Source organism: Mauremys mutica, chromosome 5 (assembly GCF_020497125.1).
Source record: "Mauremys mutica isolate MM-2020 ecotype Southern chromosome 5, ASM2049712v1, whole genome shotgun sequence".
In the NCBI taxonomy this organism is placed as follows: Eukaryota; Metazoa; Chordata; order Testudines; family Geoemydidae; genus Mauremys; species Mauremys mutica.
The window spans coordinates 4251152-4275858 of NC_059076.1; the positions used below are offsets into that span (position 1 = coordinate 4251152).

At 42.7% G+C, this 24707-nt stretch overlaps 1 protein-coding gene across 1 annotated transcript in view; it reads right to left on the reverse strand.

The window, feature by feature from the left end:
* The window catches only part of TNKS (tankyrase), a 323782-nt gene that overhangs the window by 160956 nt on the left and 138119 nt on the right, over positions 1-24707 (reverse strand). Inside the window, exons 4-5 of the mRNA XM_045018479.1 lie at positions 18640-18676; positions 17704-17779 (exon numbers count right to left, since the gene is read on the reverse strand). Coding sequence (XP_044874414.1) covers positions 17704-17779; positions 18640-18676 — 113 coding nt within the window. The remainder of the gene's footprint in view (positions 1-17703; positions 17780-18639; positions 18677-24707) is intronic.

Sequence of the window (24707 nt, forward strand, 5' to 3'; positions counted from 1 at the left end):
TATTCTAGTTCGTCTGACCTTTGCACAACAATGGAACTGGTTTCTGAACTTATCAATGACTATTCAAGGCAATGTAATACAATAGGCCTATATTATACAGCTCAGGGTTGGGGACTCACTATATGTCATGCTGGACAAACAGAAGTAATAATAATATTGCCTAAGGACGTAATCACGAAGCAGGAGCTCCACACAACAACAGCCACATGGACCATGTGGCCAGCTGTGCAGGAGAAGGGAACAAAGAGGGCTACAACACTGTCTTACATAATGTTGGTGTCACTGGCGGAGACTCTCAGGAAACGTTACAGCATCTATGCCTATCAGAGGGGGAGAAAAAAGGGATGAAGCACTGTCCAAGGAGAGCAAGGGAAGGCCTGGGGTTACAGACGGACAAGGCTTTCCATTATGGTATGCCTTCTAAGCTGGGCAAGGCTCCTGTGAAATTCAGGAACTGTGCAACAAGGCAATGTGGTCACTATCTAGGAGTTTTATGACCATCAGAAACAGAGAACGTTTTCTACATGGGTATCCTGAATGCCAACCATCTCCTCCTGAAACCCTACCCTCTTTCCCCAACTGACCTTTTACTGCAACTCCCTCTGAGAAGTTCATTCTTACCTCTTTCTGTTCTCAGACCCATTAAACAACAGAGCAGTAGGCTAACAGAGCAGAAGCAGGCCACAGAAAATCCACTAAACTCCTCCTTGGGGGCAAAACACAGAAAAACCCATGGAGAAAGAGGGCAAGGTGGTGGGCAGATAAGCCCAGGATCCAGAAAATAGAAGGAATTTACTCATTTTTGTAAATGTATGTGGCACAAAGAAACATTACTTACTGATATTACTCTGTTGTAGCCCTCGTCTGCCCTCATACAGAAAGTCATTAGGGATAACTGATTCTCCTTACATGAAAGCAAGAGGGTTCATATATATGTAGCTTCCTACAGAAGACCAAGTCAGCGCCCCGCTCCCCCTTCTTCAGTTAAATACTTCCAAAGCAAAGCAAGAAGCAAGTACAGAAAGCAGGGAGGGGCCAAGACAGCAGCACCTTTCCTCAAAGGGGAGGAGGATAAGGAGTAGGCTGAGAGACGAGAAAAGTAGGACAATAAGAATTACTGGTAAGTAATGCTACCTGCAGCTCCATTTAGTCAAAGGACGCATCCAGTGCAGTTAGAAGAAAGGTGCGTGGGGAAGACCATGTGGAAGCCTTACTAAGTTCTGTAACAGAGCCCCAGCAGTCACTGCCCAGAAGTGGCGATTTCTCTTGAGACTGACTCCTGACGTTAAGAAGAAGAGGGTGATAATCCTGAACACCAGAAAGACAAATGTAATCTTTTATCCAGCAACAACAGCCTTAGAAGCTGTTTTTGCCTGTTGTGACCATCAAAAGAGAAATAACTCTCTTTTCTCAGCATCTCAATGAGATGAATCAACCTTCAAAACTCCTACCAAAGGGGTGACTGAGATAGGATAGAAGACAGAACAACAACAGACTAGTCGAGGTGAAACTGTGTTCACTTTAGGAATAAACTCCATAGAAAAGCGTAGTTCAACCTGATCCAGAAAAACAGCCGATACAGCAGAGGGATAACAGTTCCTGAATCTTCCATGGTTACGTTGCTTCCAGTTGCAGTGTCACTTTCAGAGGAAGCAGATTCAGAGACCAGGCCTACTGGTTCAAAGGGTGGTCCCATAAATATCGGAAGAACATGGGATACGGCCTATTGAGTAACCAGTTGCTTAAAGGGTCTCTGTAATGACTAGGAACAAAAAAAAAATACATTTACTTGCTGGATGGAAACCAATGTCCCAGCCTCCAAAGGGTCCAAGGATTTCAGAAACAGCAGATGCCTATGATTGGAAAACGGTGTTGACCTTTAGTCTTTTCTTAAAACAGGACAACAAAAAATGCAAAGAGTTTTGGGTTCTTCTTGGCACATGTATAGGAAAGACAGCATATCAAGGAAGTGGAATATTTCCTAACCATTCAACCTAAAACTTCCTTGGAGACCTTTTCTGCAAGTGTAATGCCAACAAACCCCGTTCATCAGCGGGCAGGATCGAACTGGGGATCTCTGGAGCTTAGTGCATAAGCCTCTACTGCATGAGCTAAAAGCCAACTGGCTGGTAGCCAAGGATGTAGAGCAGACTCATTTTAAAAATCTCTCTCTCTCTCTTTCCCCCCTCCCCCCAGATGGGACAGAACACCACACCCAGGAGGTGTGTGAGTTACAAAAGGAAGTAGCTCTATGCAGTTTCCATGCTGTTCGCTTGAAAGGGTTGGGGTAGGAGTGGAACATCAGCCTCTGAGAAAGAAATTCAGAAATCTCAGGGAGACACCATGCTTGTGTCACTGCCAGGTTCTGGAGGTCTGAAAGCCAAAAGGGATGAGGTCACCAAGAGCCAGCAAATTGGCAAAAACCTTATTCTGCCCAATAGTTAGGAAGCATAGAATCATAGATTATTAGGGTTGGAAGGGACCTCAGGAGATCATCTAGTCCAACCCCCTGCTCAAAGCAGGACCAATCCCCAGATGGCCCCCTCAAGGATTGAACTCACAACCCTGGGTTTAGCAGGCCAACGCTCAAACCACTGAGCTATCCATTTTTGGGGGAAGAAAAGGAGAGAAACAGTATACCAGTGTCCTGCTCTAGTTCCAGCCAAAGATATGTGCGGGCAGGGTCCTGACCCTGTCGTTCTAGAAGAAGAATCTGAAACTGGTAGAACTGGTCATGAGAAGCCAGTATATCACAGTGGTGCAGAATCTGAGACAGATTAACAGATAAAGATGTTTAGATTCCACTCCTCTAGGATGAGATTCTGGCAGCTGAGCTACTCTACTACTGACTTGCTGGGCTGAAAAAAATACATACATACATACATAAATAAATAAAAATCAGAACTCATGCCAAATTCTCCCTTTCCTAACAGAATCTTGGCATGGCATTGCCTTCAATACAGAATGGAGATTTATATTGCCTGGAAACTATGGCAAAGTCCTACCAGGAATACCTTAGAGTACTATTTCCCAGGATGGAAGAACCATTATATTTAGTTTGTTTATTTCTGGCTGTCTAGAAGAGCCATCAAAAACATTTAAAAACTGAAGCATAATCTCCTCTTGCTGAGGTGGAAGACAGACAGGGAAGAAATGTTATTGTTATTAACAGGAGTCACTAGAGGATATCCAAACATACGGCATTCTTACAGTGGTTGCTGATGCCTGCTGGCCACTCTAGGTATGTCTACACTGCGGCTGGGAGTGAGCCTCTCAGTCCAGATAGACAAACTCAGACTCAGCTCAAGCTAGCACACTAAAAATAAAGTGTGGCTCTTGTGAAGACATGGGCATGAGAGTCCCAGCTGCAATCTCCACAGAGCTATATTTAGTGTGCTAACTTGAGCTGAGCTACAGAGTGTGTCCACCCGAGCTGGAAGGCTCACTCCCAGCTGCAGCGCACCCTCTGACCAGAGACAGCAAGCTGGTCTAAGTTGGTAGACTGAAGACGTAGATATTAAGGATTTTTATTTCAATAGTCTGATGCTTTATTTGTCCAATCAGATCTGTATTTAAATTTATGAATTAATTTGGTTTGAGGTAGCAAGCTTCTCCACAGTTTTCCAGTACATCTCAGTCCTAACCAAGCGGATCTGTAAGCCTCTAAATCATCCTCCTGTTAATCTTCTCGAACAGTGTGGGGTAGTGGTTTTTAGTCCCTATAAAGGGATTAGGCTGAAATCACCTCGGCCAAGAGAAGGGCACTACTCTAGAGAAGTAGGGCCAACGTTTTACTGTGTGAGGGCAATCACCATGAGGAAGCAAACCAGCTAAAGGAACATGTCCTTGACAAATCTGTCGCCCTTTTCAGGGACACTCAAATGAGACAAAGGTGGAGGAATCGTGTATAAACACCTCAAAATCAGATGAGGTGTTATCTCGTGTGCCTACTGGAGGCGGAAATGGCTTCGGGTGCCAGTGGTCGAGTTAGTCTTAGGACCCGAAAAGAGCCCTGTAATTGCATGGATACCAGAAGTCATTATTGTTGGAATGATGGCACTGGAGCATGTTGTGTCAGTACCGGCTAGAAAGGTCTCTCTGTACCCACAAAGACTTTTTGAGGTGTTTGTGACAGTGTCAGTAAGTAGGCTCTGGCAGGTGACATGGTAAGAGTGGGGAATGTCTCTTGGTATCCCTCAGTAATGGTGATTCAGGTTCTTCTGGGATTCCAGGTCGTCATAGGATAGGAGACTCAATGGTACCAAGGCGCCAGACAGTCAACCTCAGGAGACAGTATGTCAGGTGGTACAGGAGATAGTACCCAAGTGTGTGATTGGTGCATCCTTCATGTCTGGTTATTGAAGGTGGTATATCAATGAGGATTTTGACTTGGCCTGGAGTCCCTGAGTTTTCATAGAATCTCAGGGTTGGAAGGGACCTCAGGAGGTCATCCAGTCCAACCCCCTGCTCAAACCAGGACCAAACCCAACTAAAACATCCCAGCCAGGGCTTTGTCAAGCCTGACCTTAAAAACTTCTAAGGAAGGAGATTCCACCACCTCCCTAGGGAACCCATTCCAGTTCTTCACCACCCTACTAGTGAAAAAGTTTTTCCTAATGTCCAACCTAAACCTCCCCCTCTGCAACTTGAGACCATTACTCCTTGTTCTATCATCTTCTACCACTGAGAACAGTCTAGATCCATCCTCTTTGGAACCCCCTTTCAGGTAGTTGAAAGCAGCTATCAAATCCCCCCTCATTCTTCTCTTCTGCAGACTAAACAATCCCAATTCCCTCAGCCTCTCCTCATAAGTCATGTGCTCCAGCCCCCTAATCCTTCTTGTAGTGTGGGGCCCAAAACTGGACACAGTACTCCAAATGAGGCCTCACCAGTGCTGAATAGAGGGGAATGATCACATCCCTCGATCTGCTGGAAATGCCCCTACTTATACAACCCAAAATGCCATTAGCCTTCTTGGCAACAAGGGCACACTGTTGACTCATATTCAGCTTTTCGTCCACCGTAACCCCTAGGTCCTTTTCTGCAGAACTGCTGCCCAGCCATTCGGTCCCTAGTCTGTAGCAGTGCATGGGATTCTTCCGTCCTAAGTGCAGGACTCTGCACTTGTCCTTGGTGAACCTCATCAGATTTCTTTTGGCCCAATCCTCTAATTTGTCTAGGTCCCTCTGTATCCTATCCCTACCCTCCAGCATATCAACCACTCCTCCCAGTTTAGTGTCATCTGCAAACTTGCTAAGGGTGCAGTCCACACCATCCTCCAGATCGTTAATGAAGATATTGAACAAAACCGGCCCCAGCACCGACCCTTGGGGCACTCCACTTGATACCGGCTGCCAACTAGACATGGAACCATTGATCACTACCCATTGAGCCCGACCATCTAGCCAGTTTTCTATCCACCTTACCGTCCATTCATCCAGCCTATACTTCTTTAACTTGCTGGCAAGAATACTGTGGGAGACTGTATCAAAAGCTTTGCTAAAGTCCAGAAATAGCACATCCACTGCTTTCCCCTCATCCACAGAGCCGGTTATCTCATCATAGAAGGCAATTAGGTTAGTCAGGCACAAAATCTGGTGCTCATGTAAGTGCCGCTCTAGGTGGTTTATCTGATGGCTTCTCAGCATACAGCATGGTCTTAAACAGTGCTTTGATCTCAATACCGGAAGATACAGGAGCTTCAGTAGTACCTGTAACAGATGCAAGAGTCTCCCGAGAGTCAGACTGGGGGAGGGGGGGAAGGAGTCTTCCCTTTTCTTTCTTCTTTGAGGGTCAGTGGTTCTCAACCTACTTACCATTGTGGCCACATATGCAGATCTCTGTGTTACACGTGGGCTGCATCCACACAATATATATTATCTGTACAGCCCTGAGGATGTCACATGGGCCGCAGGTTTGTGATGATTGGGCTGCAAGTGGCCTGCGAGTCACAGGTTGAGAACCACTGGTCTAGATGGTTTTGAAGGGCACCTGGTCACCAGGACTCTCTGGAGGGCCAGTGTACAGGGGTGTAGACATGCGGACTCACCCCTGCGGCGCCTCCTGCTGGTGACTTCTGGGAATTAGCTTGTTCCAGCTTCGGAGCGCCCTCTGCAGGCCAGTGATCCGCCTGTCCTCTTGGCCCCTGTGACCCTCCCAGGACCCCAGTGCCCCTTTAACTGGGTGCTGCCCCCGGCAGTACCCCCACAGTCAGCGTCTCCCCCTCTCAGGGGAACCCCCACCCACTATCCCCACTTTGCCTCAGTCTTGGCTACTGCACAGTCTCCATCTAGCCCCTGTTCACTGGGGCAGACTGCAGTATCAGCCACTCATCACAGGCAAAGGGGTTTGGACCTGCTGCCTCTGGCTACCTGTGGGCTGCCCCTGCAACCCAGTACCTAAAATAGGCCTTACCAGGCCTGCAGCCTGGGGGTTTCCTAGGCCGGAGCTCCCTGGCTCCCTTGGCCTTTCCCCAGCTCTGCTCCACTCCAGATACCTAGTTAACCTCCCTGCAGCCAGGACCTTCTTTCTCTGGGGGGAGGGATAGCTCAGAGGTTTGAGCATTGGCCTACTAAACCCAGGGTTGTGAATTCAATCCTTGAGGGGGCCATTTAGGGAACTGGGGTAAAAACCTGTCTGGGGATTGGTCCTGCTTTGAGCAGGGGGTGGGACTAGATGACCTCCTGAGGTCCCTGATATTCTATGAATGCAGAGAGAGACTGTTTGCTCCTGGCATTCTTATAAGGCCCTGTTGCTCAGTTTGGGGCATGGCCCCAGCTGCAGCCACTTCCCCCAATCAGCCAGCATTTTACATTGCCCTCTGCAGGGCTTTTCCAACCCCTTCCAGGCTGGAGCAGGTGGTGGGGAATGAGGCGGTGTCACCACTCAGATCCCATCAGTCTCAGTGAGTGCTCCACTAACAAGAGTTTTAGTCTGCCCTCCCTAAAATCCTTCGATCTGCTTTTGAAACCAGAGGAGACCTTACATATGGAGAAAATGTGAGACTCTCCCAGGCAGCAGAGACAGTCTGAATTCCGCTGCTGTGAAGGAAAGACCCGTGGCAGGTCTGGCAGGATTTGAAGTGTGTGGTCTCGGGCATAACCCTTACTCGAGGCCACAGGTCAAGGTCCAAGGAAAAGCAAAGGCCCAAATTGTTCCAAAGGAGGGAAAGGGAAACCTCCGCCTAAAAAGGCACAATCTGTGCTAACAAAATAAAAAAACAATACTGAGAAAAAGAAAAAATTAAGCGAGAGGGGTAGCAAACTGGATAGCTATCTAACAGACATTGTGCTACTTCATCTCAAGCAGCAGGCAACTGAGAAGCAACTGGTCCACTTCCTCCCTCTATACCCTTGTACCAGAGCACAGGGGTGTCTTGGATACAGGTGCAGACACTGCTGACAAATCTTCAATCAGAAATACACAGATGAATGCTCATCCTGATGTGGAGCACCCATAGGGACACTATTCGAAGAAAAACCCAACATTTATTATTTTTTTACATTTCCTAAATTTTAAGTCAATCTCAATTGTGGAATGCATAGGGGTGGCAATCTTGAGTATTCTAAGTTAGGAGTTGGCAAATCAACTTACCAACAGCAACTAGGAAGCTTTCCCTGGGGAGCTAGGGAATAACTCATCTGTTTTTTATACAGTTCACTTCCTGCTTATCTGACCTGCGCAACCTACAGCCTGAGCAGTCAGGCAGTGATAGGTGGGAGGAGTGGAAGGGAAGAAGAAAGATATAATCTCCCACCATCCCTCACAAGGTCACTCCACAGCATCGCAGCTGCTCTGTGGATGTTGTGAGAGCTTCAGAACTGGAGTAGGTTCCGTACCATTGCCCCCCAGTACAAGCACACACTATACTGGGTGGGTTGTTCTCATATGCAGATTGGTGCTACACAGTGGCATACATGGGACCCTCCCGAGAGCTGGACATCTTACTGTGCATTTGCTATATAGAATCCATAAATCCTGCTCCACCCCATGTGGCAAAGCATTCCTGTGCCACTATGACAGGGGAGTACGGGTCAGGAAGAAGCAGCCTGACTCAAATACAAAGAGGACAAGTGCTAGATTTGAGGAGATAGGGGCATTGCGGCAGAGGGAGTGGATTAGGACAAGGAGCCTGGTGGGGGGAGACTGGGACTGGGAGCTGGCAGACGTATGGGGGGGCAGACACTAGGGTTGGCAGTAAAGGAGTGGGTTAGACTGAAATTGGACGAGGAGGGCCCTTGTGTGTGTGCACTATACATACTAATTCTTCTAGATGGTAGGCGTGCTCCGAGAACAATCAAACCTATGTAGTGAAGGGGACTGGTCTCATTTGTTGCAGAAGCTTGAAGGTATGTTGTGAATGAGGCAGGGGGTTGCAGGAAGAAGAAAGGATGGCCTCGAGGTAAAAGCTATTGAATGCTGCCCTAGGGAACTGGGTTACATGCCTGCTCTGCCACATAGTTCTTGTGTGTGATGCTGGGCAAATACACGAAACCAAGCTTTTCACAGGGTCCCTGATTGTGTTCCCCATTTTCTGGGTGCCTGACTTGAGACCCAGGGGGTCTGATTTGCAGAAATGCTGAGCATGCACAGCTGCAACTGAAGTCAATAGGAGCTGTGCTTGGCATATATAAAGTGCGCATGGCATTTTACAGACCAGATGATTTTCCTGCTCCAGAGGGCACAACAGCTAAATTAGATGCATATCATAATAAGATTATAATGCTAAGTATTCTGAAAAGTGAGACCCAAAGTGTCTCAAATTGGGCACCCAAAATTAGTGCTTAAGTTTCCCTCTGTAAAATGGGTATAATGCCACCCCTCATATCAGAGGGAGTTGAGAAAATTAATGAATGTTTGTGAAGGGCACTCAGGTACTACCATGATGAACACCATGGAAAAGCACCTTATAAAATTAATAATACTGTCTTCAGAGCAAGGTTTGAATAGTGTGCAGTAAATAAGGCATGGGGCCACACACTGACCTATATGGATGAAACAAAATACAGAGTAGCTATTCATTACGTGTTGTGACAAAGTTCCTCCTCTACCTTGGTGGGTCCTGCGCTTATTGGCAGATTTGCTCACCTCAGTGATCTTCCCCACAGTCTAGGTCAACTCCTCCTGTGTCTGATCAGGAGTTGGGAGGTTTGGGGGGGAACCCAGGCCCGCCCTCTACTCCGGGTTCTAGCCCAGCGCCCTGTGGATTGCAGCTGTCTATAGTGCCTCTTGTAACAGCTGCATGACAGCTACACCTCCCTGGGCTACTTCCCCATGGCCTCCTCTCAACACCACCTTTATCCTCACCACAGGACCTTCCTCCTGGTGTCTGATAACACTTGTACTCCTTAGTCCTCCAGCAGCACAGCCTCTCCCTCTCAGCTCCTTGTGCCTCTTGCTCTCAGCTCCTCACACACACTTCCTCTCCTCTGGCTCCCCCCTGCCTGACTGGAGTGAGCTCCTTTTTAGTGCCCTGATTAGCCTGCCTTGATTGGCTGCAGGTGATCTAATCAGCTTGTCTGCCTGAATTGGTTCTAGCAGGTTCCTGATTACTCTAGTGCAGCCCCTGCTCTGGTCACTCATGGAACAGAAAACTACTCAGCCAGTGACCAGTATATTTGCCCTCTGCCAGACTCCTGTACCCCACTGGTCCGGGTCTGTCACATATCCCTCCTCCCTGCTCAACGCCAAGGGGTTGGGCAGCTTGGGAAGCCAGACAGTGCACACGGGACAAGCCATCGGCATTGCCGTGACGGCTCCCTGCTCTGTGTTGCACATGGAACTGGAAAGGTTGGAGGGATAAGAACAACCTGGTCACCCTTGTGTTCTTCTCCTTGTTCCGCTGCATCCATTGAAGAGGGGCATGGTCGGTCACGAGGACAAATCTGCACCTGAGCAAGTAGTAGCGCAATGCTTCCATGGCCCATTTTACGGCGAGGCACTCTCTCTCCACCACTGCATATTTTTGTTCCCTCGGAAGGAGTTTCCTACTGAGGTCGAGAATTGGGTGTTCCTCCTCCCCAACCATCTGTGATAGAACGGCCCCCAACCCTACTTCCAATGCATCTGTCTGCAGGATAAATTCCTTGGTGAAATCAGGGGCTATCCGTACAGGGTTACTGCAGAGGGCAGTCCGTAGGTCTGTGAATGCTTCCTCTGCTGTGTCAGACCATCTCACCAGATCAGGTCCACGGGCTTTCACTAGGTCTGTCAGGGGGCTTGCCCTTGTGGCAAAGTGGGGGATAAATCGTCGGTAATACCTCACTACACCTAAGAATGCCCAGACTTGTTTCTTGCGACGTGGTCGGGGCCAATTTTGGATGGCCTCCAACTTGTTCACTTGGGGTTTTACCAGACCTTTTCCCACAATGTAGCCAAGATATCTGGCCTCTGTAAACCCTACAGCGCACTTGGCAGGGTTTGTTGTAAGGCCATCTCACCTGAAGGTATCAAGGATTGCCTCCACCTTCTCTAGGTGGGTTTCCCAGTCTGGGGTATGAATGACCACATCGTCTAAGTAGGCAGCAGCATAACTGTTATGCGGGCGTAATAGCTTGTCCATGAGGCGCTGGAAAGTAGCTGGGGCCCCATGTAGTCCAAAAGGGAGGACAATATATTGAATATATACCCTCTGGTGTAGAGAACACAGTCTTTTCCTTTGCGTCTTCCGCAAGGAGAATCTGCCAGTACCCCTTTGTCAAGTCTAGGGTAGTCAAGTACCGGGCATTCCCCAGACGATCCACTAGCTCATCTATGCGAGGTATGGGGTACGCGTCGAACTGGGATACTTCGTTTAGTCGCCGGAAGTCGTTGCAAAACCTTGCGGTGCCATCAGGTTTGGGCACCAGCACGACTGGGCTGGACCACTGACTGTGGGATTCTTCGATGATCCCCAACTCCAGCATTTTTTTTACTTCTGCTTTTATTTCCTCCCTTTTGGCCGCTGGCACCCGATAGGGCCTCATTGTTATTCTGGCCCCACGGTTCGTGACGATGTGGTGATATGTCTCGGTTGTTCGACCCGGTTTTGTCGAGAACACATCTTGGTTCCGGAAGATCATATCAGACACCTCATTCTTCTGGTCTGGTGTTAAATCAGGAGACACTCTCACCTTGCATCCGACGAAGTGGGTATTCACCCACGAAAGCTCATGCTCCAAAATGTCTGTTAGTCTATAAGGTGCCACAAGACTCTTTGCTGCTTTTACAGATCCAGACTAACACGGCTACCCCTCTGATATCTCTCACCTGTTTGGAAGGCTTGCTTTCCTGGATAGTTATGCATGCCTCTTGTGCATGCCAGGGTTTCAGAAGGTTGATGTGATAAATCTGATCTTGTTTTCGGCATCCTGGCTGCCGCACCTTGTAGATTACTTCCCCCACGGGTTCAACCACCTCATAGGGCCCCTGCCATTGGGCCAGAAGCTTGCTTTCTGCCATGGGTACTAACATCATCACCTGATTCCCCTGGTTGGAACTGTCAGACTTTTGCCTGGCGATTGTAATAGGTTCTCTGGGCGTCCTGTGCCTTTTCCAAATGTTCCCGTACAATAGGGGTGACACGGGCTATCCGGTCTCGCATCTGTATTACATGTTCTATTATATTTCTCCCCTCATTGGGTTCCTCTTCCCAAATCTCTTTGGCGATATCTAGTATGCCACGGGGGTGACGTCTGTATAATAACTCGAATGGGGAAAACCCAGTTGAGGCCTGAGGTACCTCCCGGATAGCGAACATAAGGTAGGGCAGAAGGGTCTCCCAATCCTTCCTGTCCCGACTTACCACCTTCCTTATCATAGCCTTGAGGGTTCGGTTAAACCTTTCTACCAACCCATCAGTCTGTGGATGGTAGACTGAAGTTCTCAGAGTATGTATATGGAGCAGTGTACAGAGGGTCCTTCGTTAGCTTTGACATAAATGGGGTTCCTTGGTCTGTTAATATCTCCTTTGGTAGCCCCACTCGGGCAAAGATCCCCACCAGCTCTTCGGCTATCGTTTTAGAGGCTGTGTTCCGCAGCGGGACGGCTTCTGGGTAGTGAGTAGCATAGTCCAAAACAACAAATATATATTGGTGGCCCCGAGCTGTCTTCTCCAGGGGTCCCACTAGGTCCATGGCTATTCGCTCAAAGGGGACCTCTATGATGGGAAGGGGTACTAAAGGTGCCCTCAGGTGGGGATGGGGACTGTGCAGCTGACACTCCGGGCAGGACCCACAGTACCTCCGCACTTCTTCATGTACGCCGGGCAGAAGAACCGTCATAGGACTCATACCAGGGTCTTCTCTATCCCCAAGTGCCCCCCAAAAAGATGACTATGAGCAAGACTTAATACAGCATTCCGGTGTTTTTGAGGTACTAAGATCTGCTGTACCTTCTGCCCCTGTACTGGTGCAACCCGGTATAAGAGATTCTTCTTCATTATGAAGTAGGGTTCTGGTCCCTGGGTTCTCCCTTCCACGGGGACCCCACCTATTTCAGTCACCTCCTTTCTAATGTTGTTGTTAGCCTGCCTTGATTGGCTGCAGGTGATCTAATCAGCCTGTCGGCCTTAATTGGTTCTAACAGGTTCCTGATTACTCTAGTGCAGCCCCTGCTCTGGTCACTCAGGGAACAGAAAACTACTCAGCCAGTGACCAGTATATTTGCCCTCTACCAGACTCCTGTACCCCGCTGGCCTGGGTCTGTCACAGTGTGCACTAAGGCAAGGGTCCGATGGAAAAAAAGCATGTGGTCAGATAATCTTAACTCTGGCATTTCCTAATTTTGGAGTGCTTGGATTTGCAACCTTAACCGTGTTCTTTTAATGTAACATTTTTTGTAATTTATGTATAGAACCACAGGTGTACAAGACATTTTACAGACTAGACAACTACTTCCCTGCTCCAAAAAAAAATTAAGTTAGACAGATATCATAGTAAGAAAAGATAACGAGCCATGGGGAAAGGGAGGAGCAAGAACGAGAAGACAAGAAGAAAGGGAAACTGCTTGTGTGTGTGCGCGCACACGCACGTGTATACGCACACATGCACTCTATCCCCCCCTCAGCAGGGTACTCAGGTTCTCTTTCACAAAGAGTGCTTCAGGTGGAGTACATGTTATATGGCCACCTCTGGGACCATGAGTGGACATTGTTTCTTAAGCAGTTCTTGAGGTGAGGGTAAGCCAAAAGCTCTGCTTTCATAGCATCATTTCTCCTCTTTGCTTGCCCTGTGGAAACCTCTCTGTATGCAATCTGTGGGAACTAGCTCCTTGAGTCTGTGGTGGGTAAAAGATAAAGCTTCTATTTGGGATAGTCCCCCTCAAAAGGTAGTAAATATCCACGCTGAAGTTGATGCCGCTTCAAGTAGCGCTATCTGTAGATGAATACTTGCATCCATTTCTAGAAGAGGGGTTACAGAGATATGAGGTATCCAGCCATCTGGAAGGCACAGATGTGGAAGAACAGATCCTACCTGACTTGTGTCTCTAACCAAGAGAATTTTTGAAAAGCATGCATACCATTATTTGTTTTCTTGTGAAATCTTGCTACTATACAATGCTTTCAGTTGTCTTGTCAAGAAACTTACTATGTGCACTGCACAGCTTAGTTACTTGTGTAGTATCCTACACACATGCGCGCACACACGCGCCCGCACACAGTGGATCTTGACTATGGTGCGTAAAAATTATACAGACAAAAAATGGGTAAACTATAAAATTATAGCAAGAATTAATATAAATTCTGACACTGGCTAGAGGAAAAATGTTTGGGAAAACGTAAGTAGTAGTTCTAACGCAACAACTCTTAGTATGCAGATTCTAAAATGTAAAGAGCACAGTGTATGGAACCTATTGATTTGTAACATAAAACAAAAGTACAGAGGTTTGCATAAGTTTGCTCACCTACAATTAAATCTGTGCCTAGCTAGTACAGAGATGGGGCATTAAAAATGTTAAAATAGAAGAAATACACAAGAGTTTTTTTTGAAACTAAACCTTAAGGAATGAAAAAACAGTCTATATAGTAAAACATTGAAAAAGCCAATGTGCTAGAACCTCAGTTGGTGTAAATCGGTGCAGGTCTATTGGAGTCAACGTAGCTACTCCAACTTACACCAGGTGAGATGCTAGCTCACAACAGTCCATATGCTAACAGTTGTAATTATTTGCACCACTAGCTCATCTAAACTTCTTCAGAAGTCCAACAAAATAGCCTTGCATTGTGAAAGGGCCCAAAACCCACATCCTACAAATACAATACTTTCAGTTGAACAACACTGTACTTCTAAAAATGCCTTCTACTTGAATTTCCAATCTGCACACTAATATTGAAAAAAAGAAATATAAGTCTCAAAATAGCCTTGTCTGTGGGTGAGTGGATTCAATTTATTTAGCAAACAGACTTGATGGTACACATTTTTATGATACTGACTATTATTACAAAAAGGACATAGTCCTAACGATTAACAGAACCGTCTTATCCTTACCTGGATGTAAACCACCTGACTGCTTAGAATGCTTTTAGCAACTAGTTCTTTTACTGACAAGAACTGGACAAACACACAAACCAATGTATTCTCTAAATGTCAGCACTATTTAATTCTAACTCTGATGTGCTTTCTGAATCTTGGACTTAAATTACGCTTTTGTGTTAACTCAAGTGCTGTCATACCATTCAATGATGCCTACTAACCAAATGCCTACTAACCAATTTTTTTTCCCTTACATCTAATTTTTATTTCATGGCAGCACAAATTCTAGACAGTATATTTCTGAGGGATCATTGGTCTTGTTGACAGAAGTAGCAATCCTACCTTTCGCCTCATATCAATAGTGATGGGGCTCAAATGCTCAACCAGAAATGTGTTGCTGATTTGTGTGTCTTAGTACTTAACTATGACAAAACAGTATTTTATAAATATTTAAATAATACTTCATCTGAACAGGTCTGTCTTATCTTTTTAAAAACACTAACTGTGAGTTATATCTTTATTATAACACAGAGAGTACACCATAAATCCCCATGTATCAGGACAAAATACTGCATTACTGGAGAGAGGTAAACAGTGGTATCCCCCAGGGTTCTATAGTGGGATCAGTCCTAATCAACATATTTGTAAATGATCTGAAAAAAGGGGTAAACAGCGAGGTGGCAAAATTTGGAAATGATACAAAATTACTCAAGATAGTTAAGTCCCAGGGAGACTGCAAAAAGCTACAAAGGAATATCACAAAACTGGGTAACTGGGCAACAAAATGGCTGATGACATTTAATGTTGATAAATGCAAAGTGATGCACATTGGAAAGCATAATCCCAACTATACATATAAAATGATGGGGTCTAAATTAGCTGTTACCACTCCAGAAAGTTCTTGGAGTCATTGTGGATAGTTCTCTGAAAACATCCACTCAATGTGCAGCGGGAGTCAAAAAAAAGCAAACAGCATGTTGGGCATCATTAAGACAGAAAATATCATATTGTCACTACATAAATCCTTCGTACGCCAACATCTTGAATACTGTGTGCAGATGTGGTCACCCCATCTCAAAAAAGATATATTGGAATTGGAAAAGGTTCAGAAAAGGGCAACACAAATGATTAGGGATATGGAATGGCTTCTGTATGAGGAGAGATTAATAAGACTAGGTCTTTTCAGCTTGGAAAAGGAGACGACTGGGGGGGGCGGGAATATGATTGAGGTCTATAAAATCATGACTGGTGTGGAGAAAGTAAATAAGGAAGTATTTACTCCTCCTCATAACACAAGAACTAGGGATCACCAAATGAAATTAATAAGCAGCAGGTTTAAAACAAACAAAAGGAAGCATTTTTCCACACACCGCACAGTTAACCTGTGGAACTCCTTGCCAGAGGATGTTGTCAAGGCCAAGACTATATCAGGGTTCAAAAAAAGAACTATGTAAGTTCATGGAGGATAGGTCCATCAATGGCTATTAGCCAGAATGGGCAGAGATGGTGTCCCTAGCCTCTGTTTGCCAGAAGCTGGGAATGGGCAACAGAGGATGGATCACTTGATGATTACCTGTTCTATTCATTCCCTCTGGGGCACCTGGCATTGGCCACTGTTGGAAGACAGGATACTGGGCTAAATGGACCCTTGGTTTGACCCAGTATGGCCATTCTTATATGCTTATACTCTTTTTTAATGGGTCTTAATTTTAATTGCTTAAATAGCATGTTCTACCAAGATTCAGAAGGGTTCAATTATTGACAACAACCCTTAACATTTAAAATACGGATTGTGGAAGTAAAACACTAGATTTTTAACGTTTCTAGATATTGCAATTCAAAGATATTTAAAATTTTTCTATTAAAAAGTTACTTGCTTCATTTAAGCAAACATTAATCACATTGATGCCTGTAAAGGTCTGTCAGCATATTTTAACAAACAAAGCAACATTCTAGTAGCAAACACCAGGCACTCTGCAATGGTAAGGCAAGGGATATTTTCCCTATGAATAAAGTGGGCCAGATTCTTGGCTAGTGTAAATCAGCATAACTCCATTTGCTTCAGTGGAGCTGTGCCTATTTACCCCAGCTGCAGAACTGGGTCAGCATTTTTTTTTTTGTTTGTTTTTAAGTGTAATAAAAGACATTGCATTGAAAATACTTTTAAGAACAGTAAGAATTTAAAACACATGCTTTTCAGTCTGAAATACCTATTTACTGGATTAACTCAAACTCTTCAGAGTGTGATGTACAATCGCATGTGATGGATTTTCTAATCTACATATATTGAGAAAATTCCAACAAATACTTAAAAATAGCCACCAAAGTCTGTAAGCCTAGAAAGCTAGACAAATCTGTGTCTGTTAATGTGAATGTCTAACATCATAAATCATGAAACCCTAAGGACATTAAGCACAGAAATTAAGTAGCCAGATGCACATTATGTAATTTACATTAACATATCCTAAAAGTCTTGCCAGCATTCTGCCTGTTGTACATGCTCTTCCCTTCCCCTAATTCCAAATAATCCTTATTTTGTCTTTCATTCAGCATCCCTAATAAATAAAACTCCAGCCAAGCCAAACAATGCAATGTTTAAGTTTAGCACTAACTGAATCTTCTTATCTCATTAATACACTGTCAGCTTTAACTGGCAAGGTATTAGGGCCTATGAGAGCTAACTTCCTCTACTGAAGAATCCCTCCTCTCCCCCAAATGGGATAGCCACACCATGTAATCCTCTCAAACTTTTGTACTGATGACCCCTTTCACACAGCAAGCCTCTGAGTGCAACCCCCCCTTATACATTAAACACACTTTTTAAAAATATTTAACAGTATTATAAAAGATGGAGGCGAAGAGGGGTTTAGAGGTGGAGGCTGACAGCTCGCGACCCCCAGTTCCAGAACCTCTGGTATAGTGTAGAGATAGTAAATGATCCTCTGTTCCTTTAGCTATTTTAGTAACAGTCTAAAATGGTACATTTTGTTATTACTGAAGATTCTACCATCTCATTTTCTATACAATACAGTATCTGACATTTAAAAGAAAAGGCATGCTCGAAATCGATGGTCCACTGCCTCTGTCCATCTGTCACAACTGGCAGTATCAAGTATGGCAGCATTTAATTTCATGGTGAAAACACATCATTTAGAATTCAGCTATATACTCTGTCCTGGTTTATATATCTGCATTCCAGTGTTCACATTTACCTCTATAAAACTGTAAAAATATTAAATAGATATTAACTTACTTTCCGCCCATCACTTGCATGGCAGTTCACATTTAAAGGAGTCAATAAAGCCATTAGTTTTTCTTCATTACCGCTCCTGTAAGGGCAGGGGGGGAAAAGACATGTCCCTTTGTAAAAGATTTGATAAGAAGTTTCATATTAATGTAGTGTATTATTGCTATTCTTCAAAGCAGAGTGAAAAATATATAAAATTTGCAAAATATCTCACAAGTGTTTTAAAACTGTTGATAAAATACAGAATATTCTTTTATTTGCTATTAAATCCACAGTAGTTCATGCAAAAAAAGTCTTAATATCTCTTTCTTCAGCCTTATAATAGGATCTTTCCTTTAGCCCGTTTTACTGATCTGCTGAAAGCCATTTTCTGAATTAGTAGTTAACTTATTCTTCAGATCACATGCCAAATACCAGTATATATTGCTAAAAATAACATTTTAAAATGTTAGTGAAAGGGAAAATACAGTGTAAAAATAACTGTTTTACAAGCTGTCAGCAAGACAACAAAGGATACAATAATTTCTAGAATATTAGACTGAACTTTACACCTTTCGCTCTTGCTTCTCTAGGCTGTGTTTTGGTAGGAAACATTTTGAAAATAAAGCTTTCAGGTGGTGAAACAAAAATGGAAATACTCCAACAATATGTAATTTGCACCTAAAAAGGACAATCACTAAATGGTAAATAGGATTTCTAGCAGCTTAAGGCAAGAACACAATTAATATTAACCTTATAAGCATCATGTTGGGGGATTTCAATTAAACAAATAGACTTTTCTATTTATAACAGACTGTAAAGTCCAAAGAGATTTATTCTAATAAACTGGTTTACCTGCATCATTTCATAGAAGGCAATGCAAAACATTACAGTTTATAAAAGCCCCTTTTCCTCATCTCTTCCCATCTCCAAAATATGCTTTGTATTCTAAGCAGCACTTACCTAGCAGCTTCCAGGAGTTCGTCCTTCTTGTATTCACCTAAATGATTGCAAAATATCATGCTGTTAGCATTTGGCAGAAGACAGATTAAGAAATACAATAGGAAGCAAATACAGAATTAAAATAGAGAAGAGGAGGAAAAAAAAAGAGCCCACACCCCGCTGGGTGATGAAGCTGTGACGTTAGCCAGCTTGTGAAGGCAGCATCACCAGTGCCTTGGAGACGGGCAGCAAATTGACATAGCTTCTTATCCAATCCTCAGATGAAATAGCTTTCTTCAGACAACCAATGAATGCTAAATCTTGTGTCCAGAAACACATTCCCTCTGATAACAGTATGCCAGCTGAAGACAATGTCCCCTCCCCCACTTTCCCATTCAGAATGGCACAGTATACTTCTGAGGCATTAATAAATTCTGAGACAAAAGCAAGGCATTATGGCTCTTAGAAACTGGTAATTTGTACCTGTTAAAGGCAGTTTATTTTTGAAGTTCAGTATTATTATTCAATGTCCTTACAAACAGCAATGGCTCATAATGGCTTATGAAATTCCAAAAATCAGAACTTCTGAAACCCTTTCTAGACTTCAGGAAAACTATATACTTTTAAATTATAAAATATACCCAAAAGGGCACAAGCCCTCTGAAAGTTGCAATTTCAAACTTGCATTTAATCGCAGTGAGCTTGTTCTTAAATTATATATATATATATATATAAAATCACATGAATGGTTGTGGTACACTTCAAAAATTGAATCTCCTGAATATTTTAAGTGAAAAGAGCACACGGTGAAGATGAGCTGTTCTGGCACCTAACTGCAAATGAGATGACATTCAGTGAAGCTGAATCACAACTATACATGTTAAAGGCTGTTAAATCTAATTGAAGTTATATTCAGAATTAGGAAATTCACTTTTTAACATCCTCAGCAAACCCTCTGAAAGTAGGACATTCCAGCAATGCTTAATGCAGGATTTGGAAAATGTCCTAGACTCCTAGTAGCCAGAAGATTAAAGCAACCACCCAAAGGCAGATATGAAAAAATGGGATATAGCATTCTCCTGCATGAGTGAGGTATGAAGGCAAGGCCCTGCTAAAAAGCCTACTACCACCTACATTTCTTTATATCAGCCTCTGGTGAAACTCCTGTTAACATCAATGCAAGCAGTCGGACCCACACTGAGCATCTGCAAAAATCCCACCCTAAGCAGCTGATAAGTAGGAAGATGCCAATCAACGTCCCCTAGAAGAGCTGAGTTCTTTTTCTCCCTCCCCAACCCAGACCCTAAATGTTGGGAGGAGAAGTGCTTGGGTCATCTTTCCTTGTAAACGGCTTACTGTCTACTTCTGCCATCACTTTTAGCTTTTCCAACCAGCATCAGAGTGAAACTGACACAGTTCTTTCCAGTTTCATGGCTGCCTATAGGATTCTGAATAGCAGCAGTGTAATGGTCTAGTTAATCACAAAATTAAAATCACCAGCAGAGGCACTAGAGCTGGCTGCCAGACTTAGAAAAACAAGATTAGATTCATTTTTGGAACATTCACAGAAACATGTTTCTAATGAAGATTTGAATGCTGCAAAAAACAATGGCTAAGTCTCCTTGCTGCTCTCCAAATTCACCCAGAGAAGTTTCCTAGTTACCACTGGTGATGTGATTTTTTCAAGCCAGGACACAACATATGCCTCATTCTTAGCACAGTGTAAACAAAACACTGGGCATAATTACAGTACTTCTAATCAATGAAGAATCAAAAGCGACGATTGACTTCTGAATCAAATAATTAACATTTTGTTACACAAATAAAGCAACAATGACAAAAAATTCTGTCCACTAGAAAAATGTTGATGTTGTTTATTATTATACATCATTTACATCAGAGAGATACTTACCAGCCCTAATCACACTGAGGGCCCACCTTGTAAATTGTGTGCTCTTAGTTTTGGTACAGTGCCTTGCAAAATGAAGCTCCAGTTTTGATTGATTTATAGTAGTATCCAAAGGCCCCAACATTAAATAATATTTTGCTAGATGCTCTTCAAACATGAGCCCTAGCTCTATCCTAAAGAGCTTGAATACCAAGAAATAGTTTTAACAAGGAGAAATCAAGGATTAGATAGCTTGGTTTAAAAACAAAAGGTGCTTTAACCTTAACTAAGTACATGAATTATTTTTAATAAAATCAGAGATATTTACAGGTAACAGGTCTTGATATCAAAACCAAGACAGATTCTTAAAATTTGTGACAGTTTTTCTGCAATAGGATATGCATTAGGAAAAAAAATCCTCTTTAAATGAGTGCAACTTCATTGTTCTAAGAAACTTATCTACTATGAATGGTATGCTTTGCAATGAACTATGATCCAAAAAAAGATATAAGCACTTGCTACATCAATTTATATAAGAAAACCTGGACATAGACTGCACAATTTGGTCACATGTATATAATGATAAATGTGTTTGCAAAGTATTTTTTTAAGATTATACATACTCATGTAATTAAACATTAAGGTTTGGAATTAAAATACAAAAATTCAGACCATCCACCTTGCATAATGATTTTTAAAAATTGTAAGAAATGGACAGACTTGGACCAAACTAACATTAACTTTGGGCAGGTTGAGATTTATGGCTTCATACAGTAATGCGCAATCCGGTAGAGATCGATTTATCGCGTCTAAGTCTGGATACGATAAATCGACTCTCGAGTGCTCTCCCGTCGACTCCTGTACTCCAGCATCGCGAGGGGAGTAGGCAGAGTCGACGGGAGTGGCAGCAGTCGACTCACTGCAATGAAGACACCACAGTAAGTCGATCTAAGTACGTCGACTTCAGCTACATTATTCATGTGGCTGCAGTTGCGTGGCTTGGATTGATTCCCCCTCCCACCCCCCCAGTGTAGTAGATATAGTGTACTCTGAATTGCTCTTTCAAATTCCTTAGCAATTCTCAGCTTCGGAAGAGAGAAAAAGTCCTTCCAGGCACAGTGTCAGTGCCGATGATTTTGACAGCAACGTTTTGGATACAGTGAAGTGCACAAACCAAGGCTGAGAGTATTATGATGGCTAGATTCTGATAGTAAAGACAAGAATACAACTATAGCTAGACAAAATACAGTGCTGATCTCCAATAGGTGTCATCCTTACATCATTTCCACCCATACCAGTGGACTCAGCCTTTCATTATCACTAGAAAAAGACAAACTCAAAGCTTTCATAGCTAAACTCACTGAATCACCTGCTAGGTACCAAACCCCCAAATCGTTTCCCAGCCATTCCCAGATGACAAAAACTCCAGTTCTTTGCCAGGCTATCAAGAGTTCCATTTTCTTCACCGACATCTTCTGTTACATAATTATGACTTACAATACAAATATCTAAGTCATATTGAACTTTTGGGAGGCAGCATAAAGTAAATTGAATTACATTTCAAAATAAATACAAGGAATAATGATCCAAACATATTATTTTATCTTGATATTTAATTCAGGCTTTTAATTACTTGAGGCATCCACAGAATTTTATAATTAAAGCAGAACTCAACACAAGAGTGCTGCAGAAACATGAGCCAGAACTTCTTGAATACAATTTAGTATCCACACCTTGGTGTCCAAAGACCACTATCTAATGGCAGCTTAAAACCATTTATTTTTAAATGCCACATCCTAGAACAAAATGAATCAGTCTTCCAGAATATTTCATAGCCAAAACAATTTTAAACTTTTGAGCCAAACAATTAAAATTGCAGCTGCTAGCTGCAGAACTGCCTGTATGTATAGGATATGACTGTAGTGCTCCCTGGTGCCTTTTAAGGTGTGTCCACACTAAGGGGAAAAATGTTTTGTTTTGTATTTTACTGCTGCTAACAGACTGTAAACATCTTAGTGTGGACAAGGCAGTTGCAGTTTTAACATGTTAGCACTAGTGTTTACCTTTACTTGCTAACATAGCTAAAAACTACAAATGCCTTGACAACACTAGCATTATACCATGAGTTAGTTACCACGTTTTCCTACTGAAGAAAACCTCTTAGATTTTGTAAAAACATCCAGATAAAGACTAGCAACAGATCAGTTATTGATGAAACCAGGCAGTTACAGGCAGTCAAAAAAACCAGCAATGAATGATGGAGAAAATACATGGATTAAAATGTTTTTCTAGGAATTGAAAAATTAAGTGGGATTAAAAAAAACATTAAATATGTATAATATGTTATTGCAACTATATACCACAACCATGCCATACATATTACTGAAAGCTTAGGCCATTTTTTCTGGTCAGATCTAGGCCCATGTATAAATCCCTATTTTAATTTTATACACAAAGATGAATACACTGTAAGACGCCAGCTCACTAATATCTGAGAACAAGGATGAGGGAAAAAAATCCTGTCAAATATTCAAAATAAAAATAAAATCCAATATATTTTTTCCCTTATGTTGATTTTAAATTTGAATAGTTTTCTTTAAACTAAATCAAAGACTGAAATTCCAAATAATCGAAATTTCTGTATTATTGTACATATTTTAATGAGCATGTATTTTTGAGAAAGTCAAACAAAGATTCAGAGTTAAGCATGCAGACATAGACCCCAATCCTGGAATGAGATCCATGTACATATAGCCCCAGGGAAATCAATTGCTCTTGTAGATTCAGGACCTTCCTTATTTCCCAAATCTGAGTTCTTGATTTTGTAATGTTGCAATAAAGATGACTTTGTTTTGTCTTTTAGCAGCATGGATTTGATCACTTGTGTGGTTTGTTACAGACATGCATATTATCTAATTGAGAATATAGAATGTGTTCGAGTTATAAAAGGATAAGATTTTTCAAACTTAGATGCCTAACGCTGGACTCCTCATTCCACAGTTAAGTGCTTTCTTGAATTAAGGGCTTTATTTACAAGCTTAAGCGCACACACAAATTAAATGAGTGCATAAAGTCCCAGTGACTGCCCCAAACAGGAATAATTTCCTGAGCCTGATTTAAAGAGCGGCTGAGCACCCAAGAGTGTTTACATGTATCAATGGGAGCTATTGCATGATAAGCCACTTTTGAAAATCAGGGGGTGAAAATCAAAAGTTTTTCTGAAAAGTTTTACTTTTGACTTCAAGAGGCCAGGATTTCACCCCAGGTCACTTATTTAGGAGTCTAAACACTGAGTAACGAGTCTCACTTTAGGCTCCTATTTTGGAAAATCTTGGTCTAAGATATTTATCAGTCAGAGTTTGGAATGGACACCATTCAAGAGAGCTGAAGCTACAAAGGAGTTATGCATATCATTCCTAAATAAGTGATGATAAAACTTTTACACAACTCGTGTATTCGGTATATCATATGTGACAAAGTATTATAGGAATTTTTCATGAAGTTTTAAAAAGATTTATTGGGACTATTATTTGTGTCTCTCTACCCGTAAATCAGTCTTCATTACCATGAGTCCAAGAGCACAGAGCTTAGAGACGACATAACAATATGCACAAAAAAACGGAAAAGGCAATAAACTTTAGAGTCTGATATTTCAGGATCTTGCAGATCTAGATGCGAGTAATGGGCAAATATACATGCAACGTTCTTTTAATGAATGTTAGTTTCTTAAAACCTAATAAAAAATGGGAGCCATTACTGCCCTGACACAGACTACATGAGCTGGCTTTTAAAAAAAAATTAAAATCTATTTTTCCCCCACAAAACCTCAAAGTTTATTCTCTCTGTAAACTCTTTCAGGGAGAGATGGAAAAGAGTCCACTAAAATATTTCCATTTCCCCATATGATTATCCCTGCTCTAAAGCAAGCAAAGAGAGTAAAATATAGCATTAAATCATGACAATGTGTTTTAATAGTCCAGGAAGCATGAGGCTGTGGTAGTGTTCTAATACTACATGGCTGAAAACTAGTGCTGTCGATTAATCGCAGTTCACTCACACAATTAACTCAAAGAAAGTAACCATAATTTAATCACTGTTAAATAATTGAATACCAAATGAAATTTATTAAATATTTTTGGATGTTTTTCTACATTTTCAAATATATTGATTTCAATTAAAACAAAGTAGACAGTGCTCACTT